Source organism: Saccopteryx bilineata, chromosome 3 (genome assembly GCF_036850765.1).
Source record: "Saccopteryx bilineata isolate mSacBil1 chromosome 3, mSacBil1_pri_phased_curated, whole genome shotgun sequence".
Lineage (NCBI taxonomy): Eukaryota > Metazoa > Chordata > Mammalia > Chiroptera > Emballonuridae > Saccopteryx > Saccopteryx bilineata.
The window spans coordinates 1,340,749-1,351,446 of record NC_089492.1 but is presented as its reverse complement, the minus strand read 5'-3'; the positions used below and the strand labels follow the sequence as shown (position 1 = coordinate 1,351,446).

At 56.2% G+C, this 10,698-nt stretch overlaps 1 protein-coding gene across 2 annotated transcripts; it reads left to right on the top strand.

The window, feature by feature from the left end:
• The first annotated feature begins 1,271 nt into the window (after positions 1-1,271).
• LY6L (lymphocyte antigen 6 family member L) lies at positions 1,272-4,828 on the top strand. 2 transcript variants are annotated; one of them, XM_066264602.1, is made up of 4 exons: positions 1,272-1,404; positions 1,550-1,681; positions 1,859-1,975; positions 4,496-4,828. In XM_066264602.1, the coding sequence occupies exons 2-4, from the start codon at positions 1,567-1,569 to the stop codon at positions 4,732-4,734; spliced, it is 471 nt and encodes a 156-aa protein (XP_066120699.1). In that variant the 5' UTR covers positions 1,272-1,404; positions 1,550-1,566; the 3' UTR covers positions 4,735-4,828. The 2 variants fall into 2 exon arrangements, with proteins under 2 accessions (XP_066120699.1, XP_066120700.1); XM_066264603.1 differs by lacking the exon at positions 1,272-1,404 and having other exon boundaries at positions 1,531-1,681.
• Positions 4,829-10,698: the final 5,870 nt, after the last annotated feature.

Genomic DNA, 10,698 nt, shown 5'->3' with positions numbered 1-10,698 from the left:
AGGCTGGTGAGCTAGAAACCTTTGATTCTAGGAAACTCGGATGAGTTGGTGGCTTTGGGAGCCCTGAATGGAAAGGGAAGTGTTTTCCCACTGTGTGTATTTCTTGCCCACCTAGTGCAAGCTAGGATTAAAGCTAATGACCCATTAGTTCTTGGCTCCGTTGTTTCATTACCGTCTGTCCGAATCAAATGCAAACCTGCATGGGCCAGGAGGCTGTGATGGTGGCCGGGGCTACTGGCTTTACAGTGATCAAGGGTATATAACCAGCCTCTGAAATGTATTTGGTGCACACGATTTGGGTCTGCAATGCCCCATGTCAGCCATATTTGGCCGACATATTTAATAAATCTCCTTTTAATAAAACCCTTCAAAATTCATCTGGACTTGGTGTCTCTATGTAAACCCGTGGAAGTGAGGTATGGTACTTTATATCACCCACCTACGGTTAGAACTTACAGAAACATGTCTACTTAGTTATTTTTACAACCTGACTGAAATTGGCTTGGGGCCAGACTATTGTGATCTTGTTAGGGTCAATTATCTTTGCAATCTTAACAGAAACTGGCATCTGCTGGGAACAACTTTTAGCTTAGGCCTGTCGCTCTTGATAGGTGCTCACTGGAGCTCAAAGTTCCCCTCTCTGCTCTCGGGCCTCCCAGAGTGTGGCCCCAAGCACACAGAAGGAAGGAAAAAAAAAAATCACGATTCAGTGGCTGTGACCTGACCACTTCCTGCCCAGCCCTCTCCTCCTGCCTCTCTTCCTCCCTCCCCCCACTCACCCCCATGGCCCTCCAGCATGGTCCCTTCCAGGATTCCCGCTCCCGGTCAGACTCACGACGTTTCTGCCATTGGACTGCCCTTAGTCATGTCTCTGATGGTCCACAGGTCATCTGTTTTCTAGCTGCAATGATCCCTCCTCCCTCTCCCCCTTCCCCCTCCCCCTTGAGGCCCTTGACGTATTCCCACCCCCCAACACCAGACCTAACCAGTCGGCCACACCTGAGGGAAGGGACCTCTGTTTCAGCCATCCAGGCGCCCCTGAGGCAGGGACCCAATCTGGTCTCTGTGTCCTCACGTGGAGAGCCAGGCCTTGCCCCACCTGGGTCCCTATAGGAAGAGAAGGATGCATCAGAGCTGACGCTAGGGCCGGGGCTGAGGCTAGCCCAGGGGGGTAGCCCCAGGGACTGGAGACAAGTCCCTGCCCCCACTTTTGCTCCGTCAGGAGGCGGCTGGAGGTGGAGGCTGTCAGGAGGCGGCTGGAGGTGGAGGCTGCCGTCCTCAGGGACCCTAGGAGACCTTTTCTAGAGCAGGAGCTGCTGAAGAGGGGTTCACAGCGCCCCCCCCCCCCACCTCGCCCTTCCGGGAGAAGCCGACTCCCTTCAAAAGGCTCCGCTCCCTGCAGCGGTGCGAGGGGAAGGTTCTGCAAGGGGGTTCTGCCCAGCTGGTAGGAGGGGCAGCGGATGACTCGGGGTCAAGGCGTTGGGGCCGAGAGGAGGGGTGTTGGGGGCACCGGGATAAAGACTCCTCCGCTGCCCCTTCCCCTCGACAGGCTGAGCCCTCCGCAACATGGAGGGACTGGTTCTAGTCGTGTGGGCTCTACTGGTGGACGGTGGCGCAGTCCGGCTCCAGCGCGGCCCCGGGGCTGTTCCGCAGGAGCTTGGTGGCACTCCAGCACCGCCAGGTGAGGGGCGGGCTGGGCTGGGCAGGCGGAGGTCGTGGGGGCCCTCGGGGACTCCAGGCCTGGCGCCCGGAGGAATCTCGCATCTCCATCTCCGGGGCTCTGCGCTGGGGCGCTGGGGCGCAGTGCGCTCGGGCGGGGCGCAGCCTTGTTCCAGAGCGTCCCGGGGCTGCCCCACAGGTGGGAACCTGACCTGCTACAAGTGCTTCAAAGTCCCCTCGGAGGATCTGTGCGTGCCCACCGTGTGCTCCTCCACGGATCGGGTCTGTGTCTCTCACGCGGTGATCATCTCTTTCAGTGAGTCCCTGAGAGCGCGGCCAGGGGTGCGCAGCCTCTCCCGTATGGATCCTTGGGGGGTCTTTGCAGGGCTGGGGGACAGAGGGGCTCCCGGAGACCTTTTGTCCCAGGGCACCTTGTGCTCTCTCCTCCCACACAGGGTTCTGAACTTGGGCAACCCCTTTCCTCCTTCTTTGAAGTACCAGTTACTAAATATCAGTCCCCTAGGACCTGTAAGCAGGATGGAAGCTCTGGTGTGACTGAATTTACCAGAGATCAGGACAGGTGGGCGGGCAGGCCAGCGGCACGGTCTTAAGAGCAGGATCAGCCAAGCAGACGCTGCACTCAGGACTCTCTGGCCTTACCTGCTGCTCACCAGGCCACACGCCCACAGGGCTGACTGGGGGCGGGGGGGGGGGCTCACCTGATAGGACTCCACTTCAAAACAAGCCTTACAGGAGATTATAAACTCAGACCTGAACACATCCCCAAGCCCACTGAAATGTCACTAACAAACCACTAGAACTGGACAGATGGCCAGAGTCAGTGGGAGGTGGACCGACCATCTGTTCTCGGAGTATCCGTGGTCATGGTTTGCTGGTTCTGGGACATGGGGCCGGGTCCCTGGGTGCCTGTCAGCAAGGGCAGAGCTGCTTCCAGTCTGTGGCTCCAAGTCCTAGAGGCTTGGTTGGGCTATCATCCTTTTTTTCTTTTTCTTCTTTTTAAAAATTTTTCCATTGATTTGAGAAAGAAAGGGAGGGGGGAAGAAGGGGAGAGAGAGAAAGAAGCATCATCTCATGGCTCCACTTAGTTGTTCCGTTTAGTTGGGCACTCGTTGATTGCTTCTCCTAAGGTGCCCTACTTGGAATCGAACCCACAACTTCAGTGCCATAGGATGGTGCTCTGTCTGCTAAGCCATCTGACCAGGGCCTGGGCATCCTTCTTTAATCAGCCTGCCGTAATGCACCTCAGGTCTCCCGTCTCCTGACTTCACAGTAATGTCACTAGAAAGTGTTTGCTGTTCGATTATTGGACTACCTGGAAATAAATCTATAAGGGCAAGTGCTGATGAGAAATGTGAGTGCAGTTGAGGTTGTGGCCCTGCTGCGGAGGTGGCCTCTGCCTTGGTGGCACTAGTGGACAGGGTTGCCCCACCCCTACAGTTAGCATCGTGCCAGCATCACAGGCACCGTGGTTCCTCCTACTTCACCTTTCTGTTAAAATTCTAGGTGGACTTTTACATGCATGGGAGCCCAGCCCCTCCTCCTGATTCTGCCCCTGGCCTCCATAGGGACTGTCCCTGTGGGCAATCCTTACTGAGAGAAGGACTTTGCAGATGGCTGCCAGGTGCACAGCACTTTGAGTATTTGCACTTTTCACCCAATTTTGATTCCTTCCTTCCTTCCTTCCTTCCTCCCTCCCTCCCTCCCTCCCTCCCTCCCTCCCTCCCTCCCTCCCTCCCTTCCCTCCTTCCCTCTCTTTCTTTCTTTCTTTCTTTCTTTCTTTCTTTCTTTCTTATTCTTTCTTTCAGATTCTATTTATTGATTTTAGGGAGAGGAGAAAGAGAAAGGGAGTGGGGAGAAGCAGATAGCATCAACTCATAATAGTTGTTTCTGGTCTGTGCCCTGACCGGATAAGCCTGGGGCCTCGAACTAGCGACCTCAGTATTCCAGGTCGAAGCTCCATCCACTGCGCCACCACAGGCCAGGCCAATTTTGCTTTCTTTACCTGTGGCCCCACCTGAGTTTTAAGTTACAGCTTCTCAGCCTGAACAGGGGTGGCTGGGAGCCGTGTCATGGTGCTTGGGACCAGAGCCTCTTGGAGTAAGGAAAGCTCTTTCCAAGCCCCGAGTTTGCCCACCCCAACTTTGCCTGGATATCTCCACCCCAAACCCCGGGGACAAGAAGACAGCTGCTCAGATTCAGGGCCTGAGGGCTTCGGAAGCAGGTGTCCCACCTCTTGCCTGCCTTCAGGTGAGCCCAAACCACTCAGTAGCTGGGAAGAGATCGATGGTCTGATACAATTATCATATAATACAACACAGAATTCAACATAACAAACAACACAACATGATACAATAGAATAATGGTGAATTCTACCCAGGGGGGTCTCTTCTCCCACAGTTTGGGTTTGGAATGTTCTGCTTCCCCCCCTGGTTTCTGCAAAGTCTCTGCCACACCCTATACTGAGCAGTGAGGAGACCCCAGGCCCAGGGCGGAGTGCACAGTGGGACCTCTGTGGTTACTGGCTTGTGCTCTCCAGCTTGCTTCTCCCTCACGGGCTCCTGGGCGGGCTGGGCCGGCCTGGGCCACGTGTGATTTCAGGGAAGAGCCCCCAGTAGGGCCAGCAGTCTTGGGCCCCGTCTTGACTGTGACTTGAAGGTGACCTTGTCCTGTGCTTCGTGGGGTGTGGCCTGTAAAAGGGTCAGGAGGAGCTGTCTGGTAGCACCGGTGGGGTGTTCTCGATTCAGACACCCCACCGTCCCCTGCCCCCAGTCTCTTCCTGGAGGCCGGGGTGCCACCTGCCTGCTTTCTTCTACAGAATTGATGGTAAAAGTTCTGCTCAGCAGGCGCTGTGCCCCCCGGTGCCCCAACACCAACACGATGTATGAGTGGCAGTGGGCAACGCGCCGGGGAACCAAGGTGCTCACCAGGATCGTTCGGGGATGCTGCTCCCGGAGTCTCTGCAATGCTGCGCCCCCCACCCCAGAGGGTCCCGGGGCCCTGCCAGGGGGGCTGCTGTGTCCACTAGGCCTTGGCCTCCTCAGGGTCCTGCTGTGAGCGCCTCCCCCTGGGCCCTGCCAGGGTGGCTGCTGCGTCCACTAGGCCTCGGCCTCCTCAGGGTCCTGCTGTGAGCGCCTCCCCCTGGGCCCTGCAGGCCCGCTCTGTCCTCCCCCTGGGCCCTGCCAGGGGGGCTGCTGTGTCCACTAGGCCTCGGCCTCCTCAGGGTCCTGCTGTGAGCGCCTCCCCCTGGGCCTGCAGACCCGCTCTGTCCTCCCCCTGGGCCCTGCCAGGGGGGCTGCTGTGTCCACTAGGCCTCGGCCTCCTCAGGGTCCTGCTGTGAGCGCCTCCCCCTGGGCCTGCAGACCCGCTCTGTCCTCCCCCTGGGCCCTGCCAGGGGGGCTGCTGCGTCCACTAGGCCTCGGCCTCCTCAGGGTCCTGCTGTGAGCGCCTCCCCCTGGGCCTGCAGGCCCGCTCTGTCCTCCCCCTGGGCCCTGCCAGGGGGGCTGCTGCGCCTCCCCCTGGGCCTGCAGACCCGCTCTGTCCTCCCACCCAACCTCAGTCCCCCTCCCTCTCTCCGCGACACCGGGTGAGACGTTCACCTCTGAAGCAGTGGGAAGAATGCCATTGCCTCCACCCTGGACCAGGCCAACTCTGCCCTGGTTCCTTGGAGAATAAACCTTTTTCGAGTTTGGTGTAATGGCTCCTTGTTTATGGTTCCTTGCCCTGAACGAACGGCGTGGTGAGGGCCAGGAAGAGCCTGGGCAAGGCCGGATGGTGGCTCCAGCCGTGATTCTGGCTTCAACTTGCTCTGTTTCCTTGATCAGCCCCTCCCCAGTCCCAGTCACCTCTGTCCAAGGGGGGGCCAGGCAGAGTCAAGCTGTGCGTTGGGACCACAACCTTCACTCCTTCCAGAGACAATAAACCTCCTGTTCAGCTGCACCCTCTCCAGCTGTCTCTGCCCTCCGTGTCCAAGCCCACATCCCTCTGGCCCAGAGCTCAGCAGACCTCATGTGACATCCACGCCTGCACTTTGGTCACACCTGGACAGAACCACCCAGGTGGACTACAGGCAGCAGGACACGGGGATAGCGCCTGCATTCCGGGCCCAGCACGGGATGAGCAGGAGGCCAAAGCTCAGGTCTAGCTCTTCAGAAGGGCCCGTGTTGGCCTCTGTGTGGAGGTGAGGGGGGAGGAGTTGGAGGGTCTGGGGCACATGGCAGGGTTGGTGAAGCCTGCCTAGCTCAGTGGGATGCAGAGACTGGGAGGAGACAGTGGCCAGTGGGACTTGTGTTTGGTGGGCACCTGAGATGGAAAGAATGAGGACTGATAAAAGGCCTGGAAGTGCCCACGGTGGCCCCTTGCTGGCCTGGACAAGGGCCACCCCAGTGAGGGACACATACTGACCAGCTTGGGAGAGGTGAAGCCAAAGCCCGCTCAGGGTTGTCAGGCTGAGCTCGGTGGCTGAGAGGACATGCTGGAGGGTGGGGAGGCAGGACCCTCGGCATCGGGCACATGCGGGAGGAGACCCTGCAGGGGCTGTCTGCGTGTGCACTGGCAGTACAGTGACCACCGAAGTATGAAGGTGTCTTGAGACCTTGGCCGGCAACTCAGTAGGTCCTAACAGGATTTATTGAGGAGTTACTTGCAGGGAGGGGGTTAGAGCAGAGGTGGTCTCTGTTCCCTGACAGCTGTTACATAAATGCTTCGTAGTAGCTGACCTAGTGGTGATGGACCGGGCAGAGGATGCAGGGCGAGCCAGGAGCCCACCTCCTCGTGACCCTGTGGCGGGTAGTTCTGTAGAATTGACGTCAACACCAGCTTGGTATTCCTGACAATCTGCATTATGGCCTGACCTGTGGTGGCACAGTGGATAAAGCATCAACCTGGGAACACTTGAGGTCGCAGGTTCAAAACCCGGGGCTTGCCTGGTCAAGGCACATATGGGAGTTGATGCTTCCTGCTCCTCCCCCTTTCTCTCTCTCTCTAAAATGAATAAATAATAAATAAAAATTAAAAAAAATTTTTAAAAAAAGAATCTGCATTATGATGTGGCATAGGCTTGCAAAACAGTTAACCATCAACTACCAAGGGGGTGGCTGCTGGCCAGGACCAGTTAGGTTACTCAGTTAAATCTTGAGGAGAAATAGAGTAGGGGGCCCACAAAGATGGAGTCAGTCTGTGCACATCACCATTTATATGGTGGGCAAGCCGCCTCTTCCTAGCACACAGGAGTGCTGGGTCCACACACCTGCTCCCCGCTCCCAGCTCCTCGGGCCACCCAGCCCCAGTCTCCCCACCTGCACACCTCCCCACAGGGTCTGCACACCTGCCCTCTCAATTACACGCCAGCCCCCAATCTCCCATGAACTGAGGTGGGCTGGCTGCCCTTTGGTGCCCCGGGGCCTTTGCAGTTCACCACAGCTAGGGGCTTCCTCCCTCTCTGCCAAGGAGATTGTTGGAGTTACCAGGACCCCCTGAATTCCCAGCCTGGAGCAGAACCTCTCTCCATTTTGTTATAGCTCTCCATTTTGTAAATTTTATTTTTATTTATTTACTTATTTATTTTATCAAGTGACAGGCAGGGAGGTTCAGAGACAAACTCCCGCATGCACCCCGGGATCCACCTGACAATTCCCATCTGAAGCTGATGTTCTGCTCATCTGGAGCTGCTGCACTGTTGCTCAGCAGCCAAGCTATTTTAGCACCTGAGGCAAGGCCATGGAGCTATCCTCAGCATCCAGGGCCAACTTGCTCATTTGAACCATGACTGTGGGTGGGGAAGAGAGGTGGAACCGTGGGAGGAGAAGCAGATGGTACTTCTCCTATATGCCCTGACTGGGAATCAAACCCGGGACTTCCACAGGCCAGGCCAACGCTGTAATGCTGAACCAACCGGCCAGAGCCTATGTTTGTAAATGTTCATGCTGAATTTAAACCCCGCCTGGTCCCCTGGACTGACCATGCAGGCCTGTCACCATCTATTGCTCTTATCTCTCTCCACGTGGGGCATCAGGAATTTCCAGTGGGCTGAGCCGTGGGCCAGAGTCGAGGGGAAAGAATCACATGGTGGAGGGGCTGGGAGTGAGAGCTGTGTTCTCCCATCAGAGGAGCTGTGCTCTCAAGAGGATGAGCTAAGACCCACGGACGTTTTTCTCTCCACATCTTCCCACCTCACGGCCCCGGGTGTGGTTGCAAGAGTGGAAAGTCTACCTCGCTGAGGGATAACTACGCCCCGACTGTCTGACTAGATGACAAAGAGAGAAGCCCCGGTAACTGGCAAGTGCCCGAGGGAGTGTGACCTTACAGTGGAAAAACCTACCAGGTACCACCTTCACCAAGTGGTCGAGGTCAAGCAGCATCACTAGTGAGGGGATGAGCCAGCAGCACTTGTCCTGAGGTGGGATGTGAGCAGAGCACAGCCACGTTTCCACGGTGCTTTTGCCAAAGTGCTTAAGCTGCAGGTAATACGGAGGGCAGGGCAAGCCCAAATGGTAAGACTTTCTAGAAAACACTTCACTCTTCCAAAAGTCTCTTCAAAAGTGTCAAGGTTGGCCCTGGCTGGTTGGCTCAGTGGTAGAGCATCAGCCTAGCGTGCAGGAGTCCTGGGTTCGATTCCTGGCCAGGGCACACAGGAGAAGCGTCCCTCTGCTTCTCCACCCCTCCCCCTCTCCTTCCTCTCTGTCTCTCTCTTCCCCTCCCGCAGCCAAGGCTCCATTGGAGCAAAGATGGCCGGGGCACTGAGGATGGCTCCATGGCCTCTGCCTCAGGCGCTAGAGTGGCTCTGATTGCAAGAGAGCGACACCCCGGATGGGCAGAGCATCGCCCCCTGGTGGGCGTGCCGGGTGGATCCCGGTCGGGCGCATGCGGGAGTCTGTCTGACTGCCTCCCCGTTTCCAGCTTCGGAAAAATGCAAAAAAAAAAAAAGTGTCAAGGTCATGAAAGAAAACAAGACAGACAACCTGTTCCTGATTGAAGGAGACTACGAAGGCAAGATAACCACGTGGTCTCAGATTGAATGGTGGGACAGTTGATGAGATCGCAGTTGGGCTCTGTGGGTTAGAGAATAGTGTTGTAACCATGTGAATGGTGTGACTGATCAGCGGGCTATCGTTATGTATGGTGTTAAAATTTGGAAAGTGTGGAAAGGGTTACACAGAACCATTCTCGCTCTTGTTCGCAACTCTTTTAAAGATTTGAATTTATTTCAAAAAGAAAAGTTTAGACTCTGAGCCTCTGAACAGAATAGTGTCTTTATTCTTCTTTCATACAAGTTCAGAAGGATATAAATTTTGTCCAAACTACCACCCTTCACTGCATCACCCCAAACATTTTGAGAAGTGGCATATTTATGTTTAGGGTTTTTTTTTTTAATAGGTAAGATGCTCTCTTTTTAAAGCTGCGTTAATTTGAAATGTTCTTCTTTTTAAAATTTTACATGTGAAAAAAGATTGTACTCATCTTTCCTTTTATTGATTTCAAGTTAATTGTATCTGAGTCAGAGAATATGGTCCCGAGATATGAGACGGAGACTTTTGAGAAATGATAAGATCTGGACACTTTGAACAAAGTCAACGACCAGAAGCTCTTGCTCACGTTTCGGTTGAACACCCGAGTGCCGAGGGCCTGGGCACCCCTCACTTCCACAGAGGGCGCGCCTGAGGGAGCCTGCTGGGCCATTTGCTTTACGGACCGTGAACTTAACAGGATGAACTGTCCTCTCTCATCTCAGTCCTGGGCCCCCACTCAGGAGCTCAGGGGTTTCTGGATCTTCCCTCAGCCTTCTGTGGGCCCCCACAAATCTTGTCCCCATCTCCTCCATGGGGGTCAAACCCAGTGTCCCGCCAACGGGTCTGTTACAGGAGGGAAGGGATGCATCAGAGCTGATGGCTGAGTCTGAGGCTGGCCCAGACGGGCGGACGCACAGGTGGGGAGACCAGTCGCCTGTCCCCTCTCCCCTGGGCTGTGACTCACCTCTCCCTCCCCCCTGGGCTGCAGAGGCTGCTGACTCAAGAACCCCAGGAAGCCTTCCCAAGAGGACTCTGTTGTCCATCAGGGCCCAGCTCAGGGCTGGGTCAGGTGAGGGGCCGGGAGGATATATATATATACACATGAAAACCACAGGGTTTGGGACCCAGAAAGAGGAGAGGCGGACAGGAGTTGGGGTGTATGAGTCTGGAGGTCCTGGAGGGAGGACTCTGGGCAAGGCTCTTTCTCTGCCTCCCCCAACTCAGGTCTGACTGCCCACACCATGAGAAGGGCCCTTCTAATCCTGTGGTCAACCCTGGTGTGTGCAGACAAAGCTGAGGCCGACCGAGGTGGCTGGAAGGCAGCCCTGTGGGTCTTTTCGGTGTCAGGTGAAGGCGCTCGTGTGTGTGTGTGTGTGTGTGTGTGTGTGTGTTGTGTTGTGTTGTGTGTTGTGTGTGTGTGTCTGTGTGTGTGTCTGCCTGTGTCTCTGTGTGTCTGTGTCTCTGTATGTGTGTAGGGAAGCTTTCTTGAGGGTGGCAGGTACTTTGTGGTATGTCTGGGGGATGTGTTATGATGCACTCTTGTTTCACTTGGGGTGCAGTGAGCCTGTGGTCACCCTGCATCTTCAGTGAGTGGAGACTGTGGTCAGCCCCCGTGGGCCCTGAGCCTGACTCTGCCCGGCCCCTTCCCCAGAGGGCCGCCTGCAGTGCTCCTACACGAGCAACAGGCCAATGACAGCTCTGCCTGCAAACCTGTCACATGCACTTCCCAGGAAAACTTGTGTTTCTCCCGTGAGATGGTCATCAGAACTGGTGAGTCCCTGCCAGGAAGGCTGGAGACAATGGGGGTGCGTGTCCAGCTCAGCTGTTCCCCCCAAGGGGCTCCTACTGACTCTGAGCAGGGCTGAGCGCCTCCCCTCCTCTGCACACCCTGTGTTTGGTCTCCCTTCTCGCAGGGTGGCGGGGAGGGACCTGTGAGTTAGCAGAGGCTGCAGGCCAGGTGGTCTCAGGAGAGGGGTGCTCTGGAAGACAGCATCTGGCCAGGAGGCTGTCAGAG

What these genes read in the sequence shown, in the direction of transcription:
- LY6L (XM_066264602.1), top strand. Translation starts at nt 1,567, where the DNA reads ATGGAGGGACTGGTTCTAGTCGTGTGGGCTCTACTGGTGGACGGTGGC. An exon ending in TGGCACTCCAGCACCGCCAG is followed by an intron (nt 1,682 to 1,858) that starts GTGAGGGGCGGG and finishes GCTGCCCCACAG; the next exon opens with GTGGGAACCTGACCTGCTAC. An exon ending in CGCGGTGATCATCTCTTTCA is followed by an intron (nt 1,976 to 4,495) that starts GTGAGTCCCTGA and finishes TTTCTTCTACAG; the next exon opens with AATTGATGGTAAAAGTTCTG.